Here is a 25398-nt window from a genome sequence, read left to right as displayed (position 1 = left end):
TGGCAGTGTCTTTACGAACGATAACAATTATTCTCCATTTATTAATAATTATGTTAATAATTTAATAGGTATTAATACGGTAATTTTTCCACCAGAAGCAGTGAATAAATCTTTAACTGAAATTAAAGCCACCACATCGTACGGATGGCATACCTTTGCGGGTCCAAATAAATATAGACCCATCTCACTGACATGCACTCGTTGTCGCGTCATGGAAAGGATAATCAATGTGTATGTTATAGAGTATCTAAGTCACCATAGCTTAATATCTCATAATATGGTTTCCTTAACAAACGTTTCACCTGTACAAATCTCTTAGAATCTGCTAATGATTGAAACACCGCACTCAAGAACCACCAAATAACGGATGTTTTATACACTGATTTCCAAATAGCGTTTGATGCTGTCTCGTATCCCAAACTATTGGTTAAACTTGCATTGTATAACATAAGAGGTAATCTTCTAAATTGGATTTTCCGCATTTCTCACCGATATCAACAAGTCAAGGTAGCTAATTCTCTATCAAACTCAATAGCTTTGTTAGTGGAGTTCCACAGGATAGTGTGTTAGGTCTCACGTTGTTTCTATTATATGTTAATGATTTAACTGCTATTGCTAATTATTTGGATTGTTGTATAAAGCTTTATACTGATGATATGAAGTTATATAGTTCATACCGTGACATCAAGGGAGGTCAATTTTGTACTTTTTTTTTAAATTTCACTTGCTGTGCCCTCAGATAATTATAAAATTGTGTCAGAAAATTGCAACCATCATCCTTTTTTTTTCTACTTAATTTAAATTTTTTGGTACCGATTAGAAAATTTCAGTAAAAGCATCGGTTTAATGTAACAATTGAGAAAAGAGTGATTTTATAACTTTTAACAAGAACTAGATTTTTTTTGTTCTCTTTCCTCATTTAAAATAGGAATGTTTTTGTCACATTCCGACAAGCAAATGACTAACAAAAACTTACAATTATTACTAAAGTTACATTTAGAAACCGCATAACATACATAAGACAAGACATCGATATTTTTCCTCAAAATAAAAAATTTGCGGTTTCACTAGTTAATTTAATTTTAGTTTGCGTCTATTAACTACTTTTTTATTAATAAAACATTTTAATATGCTAAATATACTATATATTATTTGCTATTTTATACATTACAGCAGCAACCAATGGTAGGAGAAGAAGGGAAGCAGAATTTGATCCCCAAAAGCTAAACGTAAAACTTCGAATATATATGAACAAAGTTGAAGATAAAAAAACCTTGGAGTATTTGAATAAAATTAGATTGATAGCTCAATTAAAAACCATTTCTTTTTTCTCATTTTTCTTTTAAATTTAATACTGTAAAAATGAAACAAACAGCGCACTCAATTTTTCACCTAAATTTAACACACTAAACCTAATTATACGACCATAAATTCCGATCTAGAGTTTATAGCTAAGAAAATTATTTAATTATCAAAAAACTTTCAGCTCTATGGGTGTAAAGGTCCTGCAGTCCAGATCTGCCTTATATTCCTCCTAGATACAATCCAACAAATATGTAAAATATTACGAATATAATAAATTTTACAACAATTTATTCTTGGTTTGGGTAAAATGAAACTTATTACAACAAGTGTGTGCTTTTTAATTATTAGTATTATAATTTGTTACAATAATATACATTATAAAATATGGGATGTGGAGAAAGTTAAAGCAATAAATATTTATGCATCACAATCTTTTTTAGAATTAAACTTTCTTCTTGTCATTCGACTTTTTTGTTTTCCTAATGCTAAGCGAATAGGCATTCTGTAAAAAATTAGCTTTTTTGAAAGTTCAGAAACGAGCTTTACAGCACGCTCAATAGACTGGCTGTGCAATGTAAAGTCCCAGTCAAGCAAACTAAGATCTCTTTTGCATTCAATCATATTATGAAGTTTCTGACGAGATAAACTCTTAGCAGCAGGAGGCTCATAGATTAGTTGATAATCAGAAACTAGCTCTTTCTTTGTAGCTCACTCGATATTCAAATTTTCTATGTTAGGAATTCTGTTAACTCTAATGCCACCATAGATTTTATCAACTGGGGCAGCTGAGGATTGTCTCGACATTTTAATATCAGCCTAACTGCTCTAGTTCGTTCATCTTCCAAATCATCTACAAGGAGGAATAAAAAAAAGATTTCTGGGAGAAGGCAATAAGCAAATCTTATAACAACAGGTAGTATAATGTCTTGCATAAGTTGGTTAAAATTTTTTATTCTTTTTAATGTTGTATGTAAAATGCTTGGGCCTTCAGTAAAGTTTTTAGATTTCTTAAAAAAAAAAAAAAAAAAAAATGTACTTTACAGTTTCTTGAAGAACTGAAGTAGGTTATTCTGTTCTTGAGTACAAAACTAAAATTTGTATCGCCAATGTCAGCCACCTGGTATGATTAACCGGACCAACTTTATAATTAGCATACATTGGATTTATAGCAACTAAATTTACATAGATACTTTTTCCTTTTGACAATAAATTAAAATTAGAGTAACAAATAAGAGTAAGTATATGAAAATACAGATTAGCTTTTATATTTATTTAAATTTTGCTTACTTGAACATATACCACACACATATTCGAGCAATAACCTTTAATCAGAACCTATTGTCATTCTCACACTCTGAGAGATCACACTCTGCTCCGGAACAAATAAACAAGTCAAAACAGGTTCAAATTTGGCAATTGATTTATTATGATAATCTTGTGCTGCAGCTTTTCCTATTTCACCATAAAATGTTGTTGGAGTGTTTGTACTGCCATCGAGATGTTCTATAATATGGTGCAAAGGTAACTCATTGCTGTGAAGTTCACTACCAATTTTATGAATTGTTCTGACTAGTTTTCGTTCAAGACTGGCACAAAGTCCAGTTTTATAGCCAGTGTTGAGATTTGTATTATCTAAAACAATTCCTAACAAAGACTCAACACTGTTGTGATGTGTTAGCACTTCATAAGCAGACAGTGCTAAACTGTCTCCTGTTCCATTTAAAATGTCTCTGAAGATATTTTCTTTTAATTACTCCTGATTCTGCTGTAAAACTTAGATGATGAATCTTTTCAATTTTTTAATTTTTTTTGCTTAGGTTATGAGATGATATACTGCGATAAACTAAACTACATATATTGTCTTCACTATCGCAACCAATACAAGTTAAATTTTGGACTACAGCATCATGTTCAGCAACAGGCTGCAGGCAAATTCTTTTTTTAGCTCTATTCATTTTACTTTATCCAAAACATCAGTTTTGTCGGTTTTAGTAATGATGCCAAGATCTTTTAACAGTCCATTTCCAAAAATATATATATACTTTTAGTTTTTACTAAAACTTATACCTTTTGAATAATTAGTTACTTCAAAATACAAAAAAATGCTAATTAGAAAAACTTAATCAGAAAAATATAAATTTATTTTTAAACTGAATCAGACTCCATGTTGACATCAAATGCAGACGAATCGCCAATATCAGAAAAAGTAAGTGTAAAGTTTCCTTTTGTATTAACTCTTGACCTTTGGTCTTTGATGTATTTTCTTTCCTTAAGTGGAATCTGAATAAATTGAAACAAAATATCATAAATTTAGCAAAAGGAAACTTGAAGAGATATTCTTATATAACTACTCCAAGAAGAAAGCTTAAAGAGTGTAGTACATAGTATGTAGAGAAACTTTGGAAAAAGTTAATTTCTTAACGAACCTTGCTCTCTGGGGGACAAACACATACAAAATGTTTTTTACTGCAGATTAAATTTTTGAATTTCACTCTGCCATCATAGCAAGGAACTTCATTTAAATTATATCTGCAGGCAGATTAAGGGCAATTTTGGCTTTACATATAGACAAATGTTTACAAGTTTTTTTTGAGTTTTATCAATTATGTTAGATTTGTTTTTAAATTCGGATTGTACGAAATAAAAGTATCTGTAAATGTCTCCATATATTGATAAAACACTAGCAGGAAAATCACTTATTGAACTTTCTATGACTTTTTTAGTAGTTTGTTGTGTTTTTGTACCCATTTTATCACAACTTTCCAGGCACAGCAATTTATTTATGTTTAACCGCTCGCTTATATGCAATGTTTTTTAAACAAATTTTTCCCGCGTTGGTTATTTTCTTTTGAATTTCGAATGTCGTAAAAAATGAAAAAATTTGTACTTATAAACCTAAATGTGAAAAAATTAATTTAACAATGTTAAGAAATTTTAATTAGTTCTTTATTAGTCTAAAAATCTTTAGCTATCTGAGGGGACAGTCGAATTGAAAAATCGACCTCCCTTGCGTGACATGGATCTAAGTCAAGATTTATTTGTTGCTCTAAATAGACTCGTACTATGGGCAGAAACTTGGCAACTAACAATTGTTAGTAGTAAGTGTTTTGCACTTAGAACACCACCTCCCTCATTATACAAAGGTATAAAGGTTAACCATAAATTAGGTGAGTGTACTTTGGTTTGGTCTTCAAACCCAAAAGATCCAGGAGAAACAATGGGCTGTAACCTTCATTATAAAAAACATATTTCTAACGTCATTCATCAAGCTAACTCTAGAGCATACTTAGTTTTGAAATGTTTTAAAACTCGCGACCCTTGTATCTTAGTTAGAGCTTTCATTACATATATACGACCAATTTTAGAATATTGTTCTCCAGTTTGGTCGCCACACCAAATTGGATTGATTAAATCAGTTGAAAGTGTCCAACGAAAATTTACAAAAAAAATTAGGAACCTAAGAAATTTGTCCTATTATAAAAGACTACAGTTGCTTGGTTTGGCGCTTTAAAAACTGCTTACCCAGCCAGCATTGTGATGCGGGTGCCGTGTGGGACCCATATAGAATGTCAAACGGAAGCCGTGCGGGATTTGGCTGCGGAATCTTTATGGGTACCATACGGGCCAAATAAAAAAAAAAACGAAAAACTAATTGCTTTTTCATTTTTCCAGTATTGACTCCAGAATTTTCCCGGATATATTTTCTTTATTTTTTACTATGTATAACTTTTTATACCTTAAATTAACGACAATTTGTTTAAAGCAACATTTTTCATTTTAAACAAATGAAATAAATAATTTAGTTATGATAAATGTTTTATATGCAAATTGAAAACACAAGGACATATACATGAATTTTTTATTAAATAAAATAAACTGTTATTAATGTGTAATCGTGATATTTTGCTTCAAAAACTTAAATACTATGGCATAAAAAATAATCTGTTAATATGGTATTAATGTTACTTAACAAAAGGGAAGCAATACGTTTTGTTAAAGTAACTTTACAATCCGTACAATGACGGATGTTGTAATGAAATAATATGTGGTGTTCCACAGGACTCTATTTTCCCAGGAAAAAAAGTTCTATAGAATTTCAACATATGGCCTATAGAAATTCTTTGGAATTTCTATAGAATATCTATTAATTTCTATAGAAATTGCTATAAAACTTTTTTTTCTATAGAAAAAAAAGTAGGAAAAAAGTTCTATAGGAATTTCTATAGGAATTAACAGAGATTCTATAGAAATTCTATAGAGTTTTATAAAATTTCTATAGGCCATATGTTTCAAAAGTTTATAGAAACTCTATAAAACTTTTTTTCCTGGGTTAGGACCCCTTCTATTTTTAATCTATATAATTTTCTTTTTTTTTTAAATTATTTTTATGTGCCCCAAAAAGTCCTTACGGTCTTATCAAAGAGCACCGCAGATGAGCATTTAATTGGAAGTTCACGCCTACTTCTTAACCGATGTCGCAAATCTTGCCCAGAGATGGGGTTTGAACCACGGTTCCCAATAATTGACCTTAACAAGGCATTGGAACTAAGTAGTGTTATATTTGCCGGTAATACAAGTTTTTCTTATCAAATGCTAACATTGATGAACAAACTTCCGATGTAAACAAACACAAATCAAACTAGTTTAAATGTAATAAATTAACCACGAACGTTGACAAAGTATATTCTGTTTTACTCCATCAAAAAACTCCCTAACCCCGAAAATCTTGCTTAAACTATTTATAGATAAAGTTAAAATAAATAAAAAATCGTCCGCAAAGTTTTTAGGAATTTATTTAGATAAAAATGTTACATGGAAACCATGGAAACTATTTATTATTTACAATAGCTCTAAAATTGCTAAATATATTTGAATTTTATAAAATCAGAAACTATTTAAACAAAAAAATCGCATACAAATTTACTACTCACTTATGCATAGTTGTAATAACTATGCAAATATTGGTAGTGGAAGTACTAGCTAAAGCAAATTTTTACTTCATCATTAGCAGAAACACGCCATACGCTTGATATATTTCAAAATTGTTTTGTGCATACAAAAATACACAAGGGCTTGATATTCTTTTGCACGGGCTTGTTATTAATTCTCTAAGAATTTAACAAGCTTTTTAAACTTTTTCTAAAACAATTTTTTCCTATTTGAAGGAAAATCTAACTTAAAACGCAGGCTTGTTTTAAGTTAGATTTTTTTGCGTGTAGTTGTCCTTATCAAAAAGCTGAAACTTTTCTAGGCAATTAATTCTTTTTATTCTTTTGATAAGGCCATATCTAAAGAGTCAATATTTTCCAGTGTAGGAGGAGGGGGGGGAGGGAGAGTCAAAAACGGTCAAAAATTGCGTGACGTAATTTATGAACGACTCCTTATGTGAGTTCCGTATGGGATTCATTAGAACCCACATGAAACCCATGTGGGACAAGTTTTTGTTTTTTTCACTGGTATAGGGAATGCAGTACTTTTCTACTCACATTAAACTGGCTAGTGAGTTGATAAAGTGTCGAGAAACATACCTTAAGATTGATGTAAATAAAACTATTTAAAAAAAAGATTTGGGAAAATGGAGCTTACCTTACGATGCAGCCTTAACTGAAACTTACCTTTTTGTATTCATCGCATGAGAATCATAGGATTCTATTTTTTTTTTTATCTTATCAGAATTTAGAAATGAAAGTTTTAATAATAAATAACAAAAACAAACTATATAAAAATAGTTTAACTATGAAACATAAATAACACAAATAAAATATATTTTATAATTAAAAAAAAAATGACAGTAATACATTATAACAATGAAATATATTTGAAAGTTAAAATCTTGGAACATAAAAAAAGGCCGATAGAACCTTATGTTCTCGTGCGACATATTACTTTTTATAGGAAATAATTGAGGCATTGCGATATTAATACCGTAGTATCGAAACATGGTATAATACCGAAATTTTGACATTCTATGATATCGAATGTTCGATATTCAATTTTTTTTAAATATCGCAGTTTCGAAATTATACAATATTTTTCTGCACAAATATTGAAGGATACTCAATATCATGACTAGAATATCGAAACTTTTATAAAAATGTATTGTTCAATAATAAATATGAGCATCAAATTTGGCTAGAAGAGATTCCCCTCCCCCCCCCCCTTCTTTATTTTTTTTATTAAAAAAATTCAGTGTGAATGAATAACTCTTTCACTACCGCAAGCCGCTGACAGAGGCTTTTGGTTTTTCTAAGTTTTGACCGCAAGCCGTCGGTAGCGGCTTTTGAGTATGCTTTACAGTTTTATCTTGTTTTGTATGTAAATTTTCATTCTAGACATATAATGTGTTTGTTCTTTAGGTTTAATTAATTCTCTGCATAATCAAGAACAAACAAGAACCATATTGTGTAATTATAAAAAGTTATCACTTTACAAAGTTAAAAAATCTTGAGTAATCCTTGATAATAAAAAAACTTTAGTTATAAAAGTTTATTTTTTGTTACAAAATAAAGCAGCGTTAACATTGTAAAATTTAACTTGTAGAAGTGTATAAGTATTTAGCTTACAAAGTAACTACAAAATAATTACAATTTTGTAATTACAAAGTAATTACAAAAGTCATTTGAAGAAAAACATTGTTTTTATACATTGAATTAGTTTTGTTTTGGGATAATGTTTGCGTTACTATTTATAAGGCAATGGTTTTAAACACATTGCATTTCTTATTGTTCGATGATGCGTGTTAAAAACTCATTTAATTGGCAAGTTCATTTGTTTGGCTTTCTATTAATATATAGTTTGCTATGCTTTTAAAGAGTTGTTCAAATTTTAATTAGTTATCAATGATAACATCGACAACTAATTAAATTCCAAACTTTATTCAATAAAATGTGCGGTCGCAGCGACAAGATTTTTGTTAAAACGACTGGAAAGAGTTAAATCAATCAGGGAAAGAGTTAAATCAATTGTTTGTTAATTTTTGTCAGGCTGTGTAAAATTAACTTTGAAATAATTTTAAAAGTTATGTTTATTATTAGAAATAATTTTTATATCAGATAACAATTGTTCGTGAAAAGTGACACTAATTCTGATAATTTTTACTAAAAATGCCAAAGATAAGTCTCTTTTGGGAGTTTTTTTTGAGAGACACGCCTAAAAAAAAACTTTGCACAATGTAAATTGTGCCCAACACAAATCAGCACAAAACAGGGTAGTATAACTGGTTTGAAAGTTCACATTCGAGGTTGTCATAATACAAGTTTTCATGACATCGTGAAAAAAAATCTAAAACGTGCACCAGAAACAACAATTGAGCAATTTGCCCAAGAACCGGTTTAAGAATTTTCAAGTGCAAAAAAAGTAAGGATGGATATTTCATTATATTGCATGGTTATCACAAAATATGGATCAAATGACAAACGCCAATTGATTGTAGACTTGGATATTGTGAAATATCTGTGTGCAGGAAATCTAGTTTTCCAGCATGTTTCAACCCCTGCATTTAAAGACTTGTTATTAGCACTTCATCCAGCAATTATTATAAAAGCACCATCAACATATTCAAGAAACAAACTTCCAATTCTTTATTCAAATATTGTCGAGGCTGTTCAAAACGTTCTTCGAAGCGACTTAAAAGATGTTGAAGCAGTTGGTTCTCCGTCTGATCTTTGGTCAAGCAAAAATAATGAGGCTTTTGGTTTAAAAACACTTTTGCTTAAATGTATTGCTTTTCCTGAACAACACACCGCAGATAATATTGTAAACAAAACAATTGCATTAATTTCTGCCCTTCCTTTCAATACTGGATGTGAAATGACTTCAGTCACTGATAGTGGAGAAAATATGCTTTCTGGAATAAAAAAATCTGTGAAAATTGATGAAAGCTTCTCATGCATCGCTCATTTACTTCACCTTGTTATGGTGGATACTGTAAAAGAAGTTAAAGATGTTGAGAAAGTCTTTAAGGTAAAAAAATTTATTCAAAATTAAACATATTGTCATTTTCATGCATTTTTAAAACTTTTAAATTTATATCGGTTTATTAAGTTATGTTTAAAGCTTGACTACACACAGCAATTTTTGTTGATGAAAAATTAGGTTTTGATTTAAACAAAATAAATTTCTGCTTACTAAAACAAAACTTGTCAACAAAAATCACTGTTTGCTGACAAACAAGACATACTTAGACGTAAAAAAGTGCCATTATTATTTGTCCTAGATTTCGAAATATAAAATTGTCTTGTTGCGGTGGTCGAGCGGTCTAAGGTGCTGATATTTGGCTTACAAAGTGAACCATTATCAGTGGTTCGTGGGTTTGAATCCCACTTTTGGCAAGACTAGACCCTTCAAAAAAGTTCATATGAGAACTAATGGGTCAAAACTTCCAATAAAAAGTAATATTTTTGACTGTATGAAATTGTCGATTATATGACTTATTTCATCTTGTTTTTTTTGCCAATGTAAAAAATGTACACATAACATTGTAAAATGCTTTAAAAAATCAAAAAAATAATAATTTGAAATGAACTTTTTGATTTTAGGTGTGTATGGCACTATCAGCTCATAAATCTACAATTAGTCAACGGAGAATTGTTGAGGCCTGCAAAGATGTCCTTCAAAATAAAATAAAATTTCACAAAATTATTTCTCCTTGTAAGACACGATGGAACAGTGGACTCATGTGCATGGATTCAATCTTACATTTGCAGTCAGCTCAAGAAATAATTGCATGTAGTAATCTCATAACTGATGATTTTTTGAGAGCTTTAAATCGATCAACAGATCAGTTTGAGGTTATTGAGAAAATTGTGCTAATCTTGCAATTTTTTAATGAGTTTACAGAAGCTGTTTCATCAGAAAAAAACCCAACATCACGTATTGTAATTCCAGGGCTATTTGATATTCAAGAGAAAATTAAAAAAATGATACGGCCCAACGACAAACTTACAGCAAATTTTATTTCTAGACTTCTCTCAAACCTTAATAAACGATTTCCAGACTGTGGCTCAGGAAGAAAGATCAATGCCCTAGCCCACCTAGTTGATCCCAAATTTAAGGGTCTCCTGTTGACTAGGATTGGCAAAGATGATGCTACATTAAGAGATTTAAAAGAATCTTCTATAGGAAAATATGCATCCAATTTAAATGAAACTAAAATTCTATCAACAGAGCTATCACACGAACAAGATTTGTCTCCAACTGAACAGGTCCTTTTTGAAATGATGGGTAAAGACTCTAACGCAGCTACACTTTACAGATCATAAAAAGAGTCACCATTTGAAGCTGAGCTTGACGCTTACAGGAGACTTGGATTTCCAGCTAAAAATTACAATATTTTGGAATGGTGAAAAACTCATTAAGCCCAGCTTCCAATTTTGTCCAGCACACAGTGGTCCAGTACCATGCCATAAATACAAAAAAAAAAAATTTGTTTTATAATAAAAACAATTTAAAAATTAAATTATATATTTTATGTGAAAACTAGATTTAAATTTTCTAGGTCCGAAGTTTTAAAAAAAATTGTCTAGGGAGGGTTTGAAGTTCAAAAATTGAAGAAGTTCATAATTTTTCAGGCAAAAATCGGTCTTTAATACATGCTCGCTACAGTCGATGTCATAGATAAATCATTTTTTTTTTTAATATTCTTATTAAATAGGGAAAATCAATATGAAATAATTTAAAATATACAGTTTTATTAAAAAGGCACCATTAACCGTATGCTTAACACTTTTTTATTATAAATTGTTTGAAAATAAAACTTTAATAAATATTTTCGTCCAGGTTTGCCCACCTTGAAATTTTTTGCGTTAGAAAATGTGTTATTTATAGAAAATTTTTGGAAAAATTTTGGCTGCTTTTGTTTGCTTTTGTATCTATAGGGTCAGTCCAACATGATGTACTTAAACTAAAATGCGGCTCCCCCTCTCACTCCCGATGTTTTTTAATGATTTTCTACAGTGATAATGAATAGCGGAATATTCTAGTATAAAAGCAGACCAAACAAAACATAAATAAAACAATCAAATAAACAAATTCGAATAAACAAAATAATCAAAACAAATAATATACAATAGTTATTTAGTGGTGAAACCAATTTTAAATATAAGGAATAAAGACATTTACGATCACTTAATTAAAGGAAAGTATGAAAATAAATATTAAAGTTTAATTAGTAAGGAAGCAAAAACCGAAATTTTTATATTGATTTATTAATGTTATCTGAACTACAATCAGATGAGGTTAATCAAAAAGTTTATGAAAAACTTTAAAAAGAAACGGAGTCAGACAGGTAGACAAAAAAGGTTTATAAATCGTTACAAGAAATGGTAAATATGGAACTTATTGTAAACGAACCTAAACAGCAAGTTAGGATAGAAAATGTACAACGAGGTGCACCTTTAAAATCATTTGAAGATCTCTCAACAAGGTCTAAGTTAAGAAGATCTTCAGAGATTACTGAAAAATTAGGTGTTACCACTGAAATTCTGTTTCATGCCCTTATTCTTAATTTCAATAATGAAGGACGATTTAAAAATCCCGAATGTATTAAACATTTGATGGAAAGATCATGCTCTAAAAGCTACTCAGCAGAAGAAGCTTTAGCTTTAATGTTAGACTGTAGAATGAGTAGGACTGACTATCAAACTATCCGTCAAGGCACCTTAGATAAAGGTTGCATGTTACACCCTGCCTACAATTTTATTGTGAAAGCTAAAAGTGATTGCATTCCAGATTCCAGAATTGTCACATTAAACTACAGTGCTTCTGTGAATCTTCAAGAAATAATAGATTACACTACTAACAGAATTTGAAAAGTTATGGATAAATCGAAACTACTTGAGCCTTGCAATACTCTTCTAATAAGCAAAGTCGGATTTGATGGTTCATCTGGACAGTCTGTTTATAAACAGAGAACTGAAGATGAAGAGGTCAGATTGCCAGTTCTAGTTGAAGAATCTTAGTTTTTTTCTGTAAAATCTGTAAAAAGCTGCATGTTTACAATAGCACATTTATTTTTTAAGTAGGGATTTGACACCTGTTTCATTGTTGTTTTTTGAAAACTCAAACCCTTTAAAATGATATATTTATGAATAATTATGTAAATAGCTCAGTTTAGTAAAAAAAAAAAAGACAATTTATTTTTATTCATAATCTCGGTGTAAAACCAAAATTACGCGTTCTTTTTTAGAAGTCGTAGGTTCTTGTTGTGCTCCAATATGCAGAGAATATTCATGTCTAGGTAATTATAAAATATGTGCCCTTGATAATTTTGTTTATTAATCGACCAGAAAGTCAAAGTAATGAAAGCAATATTATGGAAATAAGTTTTATCATATAGATCTAAAAATAAATGTGAATGAAAAAAACATGTCACATGTTATAGCATGTGTCCTTGGTGTGTTATTTTAGAGTTTGTTTATTCTTCACATTAATATTCGTAATATTCGTAAGTGTACCTTAAATCATGGAAATTATTAATTTAAATATTGTCATGTAACAATATTTAAATTAATAATTTCCTTGATATTGTCCTTGTGTTATATGTTGTGTCTACTTTTTGTCCTCGGTGTACTATTCTACATGTTTATGTAATTTATCAAGATGTTATAAATGTGTAGTTTGTCTTCCAGAGAATGTTTAGTAAAAAGGTATTCTAAAAATAATTATGTTAAAATAAGTACGTTAAAAGTAAGCTATTTCGCTATGTGTTAATGGTGTTCTGCACATGTATGACATTTATTCGTTCAACAAAAATGTGTCATACATGCTGGGGACTATCTATAGTTAATAGAAAGTTGAAAATTAAATGTGAAATACGTATCACATGTTTATTATTTGTTATTTAATTTGTCCTTGATTTCGTGTTATTGGTGTGTCCTTCAGAGGTATGAGAACCAACATTACAATGATAGTTATTGTTAGCCATAGTATAATGAACAATCACAGAAAATTTTAGCTTTTTAGCTTCAAAATTGGTGAAGATATATTTTTGCCTCAAAAGTGACATTTCTGGACCACTGTGCAGCGCTGCAAAAAAAATGCTGTGTGTACCAGCATCATCAACTTCTTCAGAACGTGTGTTTTCACAAGCTGGAAAAATAGTTTCGTGTAAAAGAACTTTACTTAAGCCAGATACAATTGAAAAACTTGTGTATGTAAGTAAACACAAGGTTACCGTAAAAAAATGGCTACTTGAGGAGGAAAATTTGTCATCATCTGATGAGATGGATTGATTTTTGTTTTGTAATAAAAAGTTAATCGGAAAAATAAATCAAGTCTTAACTTAATGATGAATTTTTTTCAAGCATAATAAAGAAAACTTGAGAAGCCGTGGCGCAGTAGTTAACGCACTTGTCTCAGATGCGTGAGATCCGTGGTTCAACCGCCACCAATATCGTTTAGAGATACGTGGTTCAACCGCCACCAACATTGTTTAGAGATACGTGGTTCAACCGCCACCAACATCGTTTAGAGATACGTGGTTCAACCGCCACCAACATCGTTTAGAGATACGTGGTTCAACCGCCACCAACATCGTTTAGAGATACGTGGTTCAACCGCCACCAACATCGTTTAGGAAGGAGGCGTGAACTTCCTGTTAAATACTCTTCCATGGTGCTCTGTGATAAGACCGTTAGGACTTCTTTGGGCACCTAAAATAAAGAAAAATAAAAAATAAAAAAAATAATATTTTTTGATTAAATCTTGTTGAATATCGTACAATATCGAATAATATCGTAACTTTTGAGAAAAATGTTAAATTTCAATATCGAAGTTTGATTCTAGGTTGCTTTAATATCGTAATATCGGCAATATCGACTTTTCTAAATATCGCAATAGTTTAGAAATAATTGCTAAATTTGGAAAAAAAAAAGTGAAATCTTAAATTTCTACATGTGTCCCTTCAAGGTGATCAAAAAGTTGTCATATTTTTTTACAAGATTAGGTACCAAGAATTCTCTTTAACAACTTTAAGAGATTTAAATAAATAAAAAATGCTTTATTTAAGATATTGCGTTGATATTTATCAAGTGTATATATTAGGTTGCTGCATAGTAAATTTGCGTATTTTTAAAGTTAAATTTAGTACACATTATATAAGAATGTGTATCAATCTCAAAATGCTCTTAATGTTCCAGACAGGACCGTTTCTAGTCTTAAGGAGTAGAAACGGTCTATATATATATATATATATATATATATATATATATATATATATATATATATATATATATATATATATATATATATATATATATATATATATATATATATATATATATATATATATATATATATATATATATATACATATATATATATACACACATATATATATAATATATATATATATATATATATATATATATATATATATAATATATATATATATATATATAAAAAAAATATATATATATATATATATACATATATATATACATATATATATACATATATATATATATATATATATATATATATATATATATATATATATATATATATATATATATATATATATATATATATATATATATATATATATATATATATATATATATATATTAGGGGAGGTGTATACAGAATAAGATAAAACTTTGAAAAAAGTTCAGAAAATAATTCTCGCCTTTTTTTTTTTTTTTAATCTAAACATTTTTTTGTAAATAAAATTAATCGGTTGTACGTATATCTTTTGTTTGCTTTGTTTACAAGTTTCTAATCAGAACAAATTGTTAATAAATAATCAAAAACTTATTACTTATACTTATTACCTGACAAAAGTATCCATTTTTTAAACCACCTTTTGATTTTTAATTAACGAACGCTCTTATGCTGCGCGCGCAAATGGTGAATAATTAATTAAATAACTGGGGTGAATAATTAATTAGCTTAGTAAAAAGTTCGTGAAAATCTAACTTTTTACTAAATTATTCGCCGTTTACACGCGCAGCTCAAGAGAGTTTCATAGATAACTTTGAAAATTTGTCTGGTTTAATTATGTCTTTGCGGCCAATACAAATATTCTGTTTTTGGGTCATTCACGTTTTCTCAGAAATTTAGCAAATTCAAAATAATGGAAAGAAAATGTTTATGGTAAATATTAAATTTAAGTAGATTTATATGTTTTTTTAAAAGAAATTTTAAATATATAAAACTTGTATTGTCAGTTTTGATATATGACATAAGTTATTTTAACATGAGTTTGAAAGAAATCATGTCATACCTTATTTTCCATTACTTCAAAAAGCATTTGTAAAAAAAAGTTCAGTTATTGTTTTTATATATAATATACAATAAAATATAAGTGAATTTATATAAAAATAAAGATATTATAGGACAATTTACATGAAATTATATTTTTTTAGAGTTTAATGCTATAATTGATATGTTTTATCCAAATGGTATGTACTTAATAGTTTAGTCTTGAATTTACATAATATTATTTATTTGCATAAAATGACAATCAAGGAATATCAATGGCACATGTGTCATTAATATTCCTTGTAATGTCATTACAAGGAATATTAATGACATTACAATGTCATTAGTATTCCTTGTAATTACATGCTTTATATTATAGCATAATTTTGTTGACAATCAAGAAATGATAATAATGACACAAATAATGAAAAAACAAATAATGAAAATAAATAAACAACAACAAAAATAAGACACTTATATAAAGTAACCATTATTTTTTTTAAGCACAGTAAAAAATTTAGGCATATAAAATCATGTTAATAATATTTAGAATTGCCAATTGTAATTAAAAATATAAGCTATATATGGACTTTTTTATTCTGAGTATGATTTTTCGATTTGTTGAATTCTTATACTTAGAAGCAGGACTTGAAGTTATATGCATAACTTCAAGTTATGCATATAACTTGCAGTTATGTGCATATAATTTCAAGTTATAACTATAAATTATATTATGATGTTTTTAAAAAAAATCATAACAAAAATATCTTAATCGTATTTTAAGCTCCCTAAATGAATAAATATATATATTTAATCATATATATGTATATATATATATATATATATATATATATATATATATATATATATATATATATATATATATATATATATATATATATATATATATTTAATCATGTATATATTTATATTTAATCATATATATATTTATATTTAATCATATATATATTTATATTTAATCATATATATATTTATATTTAATCATATATATATATATATATATATATATATATATATATATATATATATATATATATATATATATATATATATATATATATATATATATATATGAATGAATGAATGAATGCCATGCGTAACCATATATAAACTGCATTTAAACTTTATATAAATAAGAATTAAATAAGAGTAAATCAGAGATTGCCAGTTATATTATGAAAATTCTTATAGAGAGTTTTATTTCCAGTATTTTTAAATTTTTGTTGTTGATTTGTTAGGCATCATTCACTATCTACCCTATCTTCTCATACATAAAAAGGAGTTGTGTATATATTCAAAGAAGTGCTAAGACAGTTTAAAAATGAACTAAATTGCAAATAACAAAAAACCGGCTCATACACTCAATTATATATAAAATATCCTTTTTGGGGAATAGTTTGAGGATGAAATATATATGTCAATATCAATTACCATCTGCTAAATCAAATAAAACAAAATTTTGCACACTGACTTGGCAGAAAATATACTTTTGTTGGTCAAGACATTAGCTATCACAGAAATATCCTTCAATATTCTTTACATCCATTTGTGATACCATAAAGATAAAAAAGATATACTAAAACATATTACTTACTTCTTTATATTACTACAACATTACACACAACGTAATTATTGTGTACAAAGTTTTTCAACCAACCACAACCACATTAAAGACATAATTGTACTGCACAACCTGCACAGGATTGTGTAGGACAGTACAAAATTGTAAAGCTTTTGTAATGTCTTTTTTTGTATGTGTACAAGGATTACTGTATAAGGGTTGACAAAAAAAGTTTGTAATGACCATAATAAAACCAAATACTCACATCAAAAATCGTGAATGATTTTTTTATATTGAGAAAGTCATAGGTATTAACTTCATTTACATAAAAGGATCAGACTTAATGAAAAAATATGGTGTAACAGCTAATACTCATAGCTTTCACTAGTTAATAGATTGTTGGGATAACAGGGTTGGGGAAAAGCAAAGTCGTTTTGAGGGGTCATAGGGGGTGTCTAGCTCCCCTACTAAATTTACTAGTCAGCATAATGGACACTGGAATCAGCAAAATTCTATCTAATGTTGGTAGTCGGTAAATGTCAGCTAACAAGAACCTTTTTTTTTAGATCATAGTCATCAAAAAAAAAAAAAAGTGGGAAAAGTGGTGTAGTACAGACACTAACTATGCAATAATCTGCAAGCTTAAAATGAAACAGAAACAAGAGGTTTGAGTTTTGATCTCAGCTCTGGCCAGATAAACAACATCAGTAAGAAAGGAGACATAAACTTATTGGTTAAATGCTCCTCTGCTGTGCTCTGTGTTAAATCTTCTTGGAGCTTTTTAATAAATAAAGATAATAATAATATATATATATTAAATTTTAATAAACTAGATAAATCCAATTTGTTTAAAATAGGTTACATTTACACATAATCAGTTAAATCATATAACTTTAGAAGCATGAAATTGATTTAATACATGGAAGTGTTTAGGAATGCATTAGTTTTTTTTATGGACAGAATTGTAAAATAATAGTTGTGTAATTTCTCAATCATATATTTGATGAATTCCTCATCATTAAATATTTTGCTGTCAATCAATTATACTCTATTATAAACTTGGTAAATTTATAAACCATTAATATAACAACTACATTTAAAAATTTCATCTGGTGATTCTCCAAAATAGTTTGGAAATAAATGTTGCGGTTAATTTGAAGTTTTTAGGATTTTTTTTCATGTATACAATTTAATGGTTGACATATGTTACTGTTTTTGTTTTTATATATTTATCTGCCAAAAGTAACACTGTCAACATAATTAGGAAGTTCATAACTTTAAACAGCAGTGCTTATGAATTTTCTAATTTCTTTACTTTACAAATATTGGAGCATGTAACTCTACCAGTTTGATGTTGTTAATGCAACAGATTTTGAGCTTTACATGATTCAAAAGGTTGTATTTATATAAATATTTTGTAATCATTAAATTAAAAAATAAAATTGTAGCAATTATATCATCGTAATTGGTTGAAATTCTGACAATTTTAAATTAAGTATTCTCAACTACCACTTTATCTTAAACTAAAACTTAAGATTTTTTTAAACAAAAATGCTTACTTAGTTCGTTTGTGTGTGTGGGTGTAGTTTACACTGGCTGACTGCTTACATCTGATTAGTTTTTGCAAGTCGAGTGAAAATCACAATTTTTTTTTAATTTGACATAAAAAATCCATCGTTTTCATAATCAATAAATTCAAATACATGTAAAGTTTCAAAATCAACTGTTAAAATTGTTATAAAATGTTATAACGAAACTGTAAACAGAAAATCAAGAATTGGTGGATTTATTACCCGAAAAGAAGGAAAAATCAATAGTTGACTCATTTCATAGAAACATACTGTCATAGAAATTTGACTTAATATTTAGCTAAAAATATTTAAATGCGGTAGTTTTTTGCTTAAAGAGTATTCAGAAAGAAATCTGAAAGTATGTTACAAGAAAAAGATCCCAAAATGGTCACTTGATGGAGAAATTAAAGCAATTAAACAAGTTAAAAATTTGTTTAAATTAATGACAAAAAAAAATTGTGTATTTTAGAAGACAATAAAACTTTTTATAAAAAATATCGCTCTCTGCTTTTGGCCGATCAATACTATTAATATTACTATATTCGGTTAAATATGTCAGACCCTATAAAGTGTTTGACATAATTAAGTACGTTTGAGTCAGAAAATTTGCTCCTAAGTTCCTTGTATGACAGGCTATTTTTGTTATTATAAAAAATCAATATTTGTCTATATTTATATATGACTGAATGCTTGGAAAAATGGCTTCTTCCTATAATGAAAAAACACAACAACCAACCTTATTTTAGCAAGATCTGGCATTGATCCACTATTTCAAAATAGTAATGGAGTGGTATAAGAAAAATTGAGTGAATTTTGTTCCACCTAACTGAGTTACAGTCATCGAATCTTGCTGATTAATCCTGAAAGGAATACTGAGGATAAATTTTGTTTTTCCCAATTAAATATTATTAAAATTAGACAGATGTTAAATAAATTATACAAGGAATTAATCTGTCTAACATGCTAAAGTGAATTACATTGAACGTTTGTGCAGTGAATTACCTCATAGTCATTCATAAAAGTTGATAAGCCTATTATAAGACCAGTTGGTACTAATTATTGGCTAAAGACATTTATTTAAAGTTTTTTTATTTTGTTATTTAACAGAACTAAGATTAGTGCATGTTTTATTTTTAACACTTTAAGAAAAGAAAATAACAAAATCATTAAAATAATTGATGAAACTTATTAAATTAAATCATTTTTAAAAGTTTTTTTAAAAACCTCAAAAATGCAGCTCGAAAACAAGTAAAATTTTATCATTAAAATTTTATCATTAAAATTTTTTTGATGTTGTATTTTTAAAAAGTTGATTTTTTTTTTTTAATTTTTTGTTTGTATTATTTTATAAAAAAATAATTTCTGATAATTTAAGTTATCCGCACAAAGATAGCTAGAGATAAAAAACAGTGTACCGTACATGTAAAAAGTACACTAAATAAGAGTGTTAAGTACACTAAATAAGAGTCTGCGTATGTGTGTGTGTATATTTATGATTGGCGTTCATTACATAATTGTAAGTATTTCGCTATGTAAAATTGTCTTCAAAACTATTTGATTATTAAATATTGATTTTTGGTGTAGAATATTTACTTTTTTTTTTTTAAGTGCTTCACCCACCACTAGGGAATAAAATTATTCATTACACACTTGCTCATGTGTTAAGTTGGTCATGACAATGTGCTGAAGCAGTTGATTATCTATGCAATATAAAGCCAATGCCATCATACACAAAGATCTAAAGCCACTAAAGTGTATATATATGTTTTTAAAGTTATCCATCAACTGTTAAAATTAACATTTCCACATCAGTTGTTGTTGGTTGAGAGTTGAGAAACCTCTAGGCAATTTTAGCAAAGGCCTTGACTTCACTACTTGTTTTCAAAGTTCTTCCAGAAGTCAAAACAGTCAGAAGACAATTAAGAATCAAGATAATCATTCAGCACATCTTTGGTTAATCTAGGGTTTAATTTTTGGCCTATTATTGATTAAGATTGCGCATTGGTGTTTATCATCAAAATAGACAAGCTTTTAATATTAGATTATTTGGAAACTTTTTTGGATTTATTGAGAGATGACAGTTAAAAATTCAATTTTCTCTATATGTTTTTTTTTGCTGCATTACAGCATCATGGGAATAAATTAAATGTTTAAAAAAATAATGTTTGTCAATTAAGGTTGCAATGGAATAGTTCTTAGTTTGTTCCATACACCAGTAACAAATTATCATTGCAATTTTTATTGCTTGCTTTATTGTAATCTCATCATTGTCTTCTCTTGAACTTTCAAGTGATTTCATTATAGTTGTCTCAATGGGGGTGCAAGCAGGGTTACTCTCAATAGGGGGTCCAAGCAGGGTTACTTACTAATACAAGAATCACTTCCAGAAAGCAGTTTAATGGCTTATTTAAAAAGGCGCAAAATATTTTACCACTTTTTCACAAGTATTCCAGTATTCCAGTAAAAATGCAATGTCAAGGGATGGCAACATGTGTATTGTGGCAGCAGTTGCGGGTTTAACAAAGCAAAGTTCTTTGCAGTATCTAAAAAGTCAAGCTCTCAAACAAACATCAATTTTTGAACAGAACCTCAGTTGTTACCAGTCCTTTGAAATAAAATGATTTGTCGTCCTTGACCAACTGTTATGAAAGTTTGACTAAGCATCAAGGCAGATAGACACAATACCTTTTTTTCTGCGAAGCAATTTTTTTAGAAAAGTTTTTATTTTATCTTATAGATGGTCTAACATGCTTTTGTAATATTGCTTGCAATTTTGTAAAAAAGAGCAGTTAGGCAATTGTGTCACGAAAAACCAACCTCATTGACAACTGACCATGGTTGCCTGTCAAGAAAAACTATTTCAAAAATAGACTTTTTGTTCTTGTTTTGAGTTGATTCAATTTTTGTGCTGGTTTCAAAACAGCTGCGCATAGTAGATTGTAATATTTCTGCACTTGACTTCTTAGATCTAATGTTGAAAATAAGAGTTATTCTTTTTTGGTTTTGTTTTGAAATAGTCACCTTTTTTTGGAACATTTTTTACATTGCTGAAGCAAATTTTATTTTGGCTATAAAAAGATTGCCAAAATAAGTAAAATGCTTTTGCATCCAACTTTTTTGACAACTTTTTTTCTATTATAAATAACTGTAATAAATAAATAATTTTAAAAAATCTGAAAAAATAACTAAAAGCTTGCACCAACAAAATGTTATCATGTTCATTTTTGCCTTAACTGACACAGAATTTCAGTCAATCATTAATATATACAAACACATGCACACACAAACAGTTGTGACCTCTTTAAAGCATCAAGGTATACTTATACTTATAAATATATTTGGATTATTAAACGTAAAAAAATACTTGGATTGATTTTTTTTTTCCACATGTTTTTAGACAATCACAGTATTATAGAATGTTTGCCTTTATCTCCTCCATATGGTTTTATTAATGAAATAAGTTACAATGAACTTAATTTATGCGAAGTAAGTGTGCTTAACAAGTTATTTGTTGCATTTTTAATTTTTTTGTTTATACTAATAATATTAACTAGAAGATGCTTCACACCAAGTACTATTAAAGTAGTACTGTAGTAAAAATTTCAACTGACATCAAAGAATTTATTAAAAGATTATCAGTTGCATATCTAAATAAGATAAGGAAGTATTTAGGCACCATTTCACCTACTCTTTTTAAGTACATTAAAAAGAACTTTGAAAAAATGTTCAATTTAAACACAGCTTGATTTGTGCACTTTTTTAGCACAATATATTTCAACAAACCTGTTACATAAATTTTTATTTTCTTTGTTAAAAAGGAAGAACAAATCTATATACTGAATTGTGCTGCATGTGGCACTGTCTTTAGTACAAATAACGTAAAACACTTGAGGCGTTTAATTTTAAAAGAATACATAACTTAAAGGGTATGGTATTTACATAAGTTGTATAATGAACTCTGAAAATTACTTTTTTGTTCTTATGATGTTTAAGTAGATGTGAGCTTAAGTAAATATCAGTTTGTTTATTCTATTAAGAGGATATCGTTGTTACCTTGTTACCCTAATATATAAGTTTTGTTTATTTTATAAATTTCCTGATTATCTTGTAACCTAGTATTGATATATAATTTTTAGGAATAACAAATTTCTATGCAAATTTTGACAAGAGTGAAAACAAGTTTGATAAATTAAAAAAAAAATTTCAGACGAGTTTACACCCTTGATATTTCCAATGACAGCAACAGTTATATACCATACTTCTTGTTATTGTAGATGAAATTTTTATTAATTTTTTTTGTTTTTGTTTTTTTGTTTGTATTTAGATTTGAATATTTTATTAACATAGAATATTTTAAACTTTAGGTAATTGGAAGAGGTGCTTACGGTACTGTTCAAAAAGCAATATGGAGAAATCATATGGTTGCAATAAAAATTCCAGAAAATCAAAATGATCGTAAAGAATTTAGAGATGAAGTAAATTTTTGATTTTGAACGTGTTTGAGTTTAACAATTAAATTAGGAATAAGGTTTGCATTAGGGAAGTTTGGTACCGTAAATATTCAAATTTGTTTTAACTTTAGTTTAACCTCATTTTTTTTTTTTAGGCAAAGCGGTTATCTATTGTGCAGCACAGAAACATAATCCAACTATATGGAACTGTTATAAATGGACCAAAAGTATAACAGTTATTTTCTGAAAATTGTTTCCCCTACAGATCTGTTGTCATTCTATAATTATGTTTTGTTTATTTTTTTATTATTATTTTATTTTGTATTTTATAACAATTTTGTTGTCTAAATTTGATAACAATATCAGTAATCTCTACCTACATCATTATGTCACTTAATCAAGCTTTAACATTTTAATAATATCAACGATTCTTAAAAAAATACTCTTAATTGATAAAATCAGTATGTCAGTTAATTGTAATAATGTCATTATAGTATTTCTATGCAAGGTTTTTATACTCTCTCTCATAAGTTATTTATGGTATAAGTAGTAGTGTAGTATGATAAATGGTATCAGATTTAACGATAATATCATTATTTCAAAATTTATATATAAATTAAGGAATTATAATCAATTTAATAAATATCTTGAACTAAGTAAATAATGTAGAATCCCATTTACTCCGAGTCTGAGTTAATGGGATTTATCAAAGGATAACCAAATCAAATATATCAGTTAAAATATTTAGTTATGTTTAATTATATTTGACGCAGAGGTATTTTATATTTGAGACTTCAAAGTTTATAATTTTTATGAAGTGTTGAAAGTTTTGTTATAAAATGCACTTGTATGCAATACAAAATAAAAGTACTATTTAAGCAAATTTTTTTGCCAAAGGGACCCCAAAAATCTGTACGAGTTAGTGAATGGTCCGACTTAACCAAGGTACAACTAATGCGGATGATTTTATAGTAAGTTAATAAAGAAAGTTTATAGGGAATTGAAAAGCTGTCCAACTTATCCAGGGTACAAGTTAATGGGATTCTACTGTATTTTCAAAAATATATTTTGATTGATATTCTAAAACTTCAGCATTTATAACAAGTATAAGAAAGCCCATGGTTAACCTGTCATCCTCCAGAATAGTAAATTTTAATGATATTCAGTTATTTGCATTTATTATTTAATGGTATCAGAGAAATTTGTCAAATACGCAATATGTTTCTTATCAACAACAAAATTTTTTGCTACCAAATACCCCCTGTAAATTATTGGCAATAATTATGTTACTATTTTAATTTTAAAACTCGTTTATTTATTTTAATATTTGTTTTTAAAGCTGTGCTTAGTGATGGAGCTAGCAGATTGTGGTTCATTACATAATTGTAAGTATTTTGCTATTTAAGATCTTCTGCAAAGTTTTTTGATTATTAAATGTAGATTTTTGATGTGGAATGTTTTTTTGTTTTTTAAGTGCTGCACCCACCACTTGGGAATAAAACTATTCATTACACACTTGCTCATGTGTTAAGTTGGTCATTACAATGTGCTGAAGCAGTTGAATATCTACACAATATAAAGCCAATGCCTATCATACACAGAGATCTAAAACCACCAAAGTATATTTTAATTTTTTCAATAAATGTTGACCAGAATTTTTGTTTAATAGAATCTCTTGTTTTTGCTTGAGGGCTAAAAATGTTAGCTTATTAAGTTATATGCTGCATATGTTATATTGCTTATTTCACATGTTTATGTATTGTTTTTAGCATATTCTTCTGAAAAAATCCCTATTACATTATTTTTGTCACAGTAATGTGTTGCACCATATCATTCTTCTGTGCTGCATTGTTCATAGCACATATCTGTTTTCCATTTTTTCATTGTACATTAGGAAACACCTTCAGATTACACCTTATAGAACACTCTTATGTTACACCTATAAAAGCACCTTTAGATTTTATCCTAGAGTACACCTTTGCGTCATTAGCAAACCTGGTGCTTAGTTTAAATGGTTACAGTATCTTTAGAGAATTAACTTTGTCAAAATTATAAATGAATGCTAAAGTAGAATACACCTATCCAATTTAAATTCTACCATTTTGTGCGGCGGGGACTGAACTCTAATTGTGTGGGTAAAAAGTCAAAAAAACTTCCTAAATATCTGTATTTGAATTAGTATTTATTTGTATTTATCTCATCTTTTGAATCCAACATGATGGGTAATAGAGGTAACTGTGCAGTAATAAGGTGTTCGAATAGTCATTATAAACTAGAAAAAATAAGAATG

The 25398-nt window shown here is 28.1% G+C and overlaps 2 protein-coding genes across 5 annotated transcripts in view; both read left to right on the top strand.

Moving 5' to 3' along the window:
• Positions 1-8173: 8173 nt before the first annotated feature.
• Positions 8174-10768, top strand: LOC136078122 (uncharacterized). Its single transcript, XM_065793086.1, has 2 exons — positions 8174-9267; positions 9843-10768. Exons 1-2 carry the CDS (start codon positions 8668-8670, stop codon positions 10563-10565), a joined length of 1323 nt encoding a protein of 440 aa, XP_065649158.1. The 5' UTR covers positions 8174-8667; the 3' UTR covers positions 10566-10768.
• A 4328-nt stretch (positions 10769-15096) lies between these two features.
• Positions 15097-25398, top strand: part of LOC100206143 (mitogen-activated protein kinase kinase kinase 7) — a 36997-nt gene continuing 26695 nt past the window's right edge. The window contains exons 1-7 of one of the 4 annotated variants that reach the window (XM_065793079.1): positions 15097-15396; positions 15669-15704; positions 22055-22143; positions 23022-23132; positions 23264-23335; positions 24448-24493; positions 24583-24727. In XM_065793079.1, the coding sequence (XP_065649151.1) occupies positions 15689-15704; positions 22055-22143; positions 23022-23132; positions 23264-23335; positions 24448-24493; positions 24583-24727 (479 nt within the window). In that variant the 5' untranslated portion in view covers positions 15097-15396; positions 15669-15688. The remainder of the gene's footprint in view (positions 15397-15668; positions 15705-22054; positions 22144-23021; positions 23133-23263; positions 23336-24447; positions 24494-24582; positions 24728-25398) is intronic. The other 3 variants (XR_010637551.1, XM_065793081.1, XM_065793080.1) reach the window with 3 other exon arrangements.

The sequence above is a fragment of the Hydra vulgaris genome, chromosome 03 (assembly GCF_038396675.1).
Source record: "Hydra vulgaris chromosome 03, alternate assembly HydraT2T_AEP".
Classification (NCBI taxonomy): domain Eukaryota; kingdom Metazoa; phylum Cnidaria; class Hydrozoa; order Anthoathecata; family Hydridae; genus Hydra; species Hydra vulgaris.
Note: the sequence above shows the minus strand (reverse complement) of the source record. Positions and strands in the feature narration are given on the sequence as shown.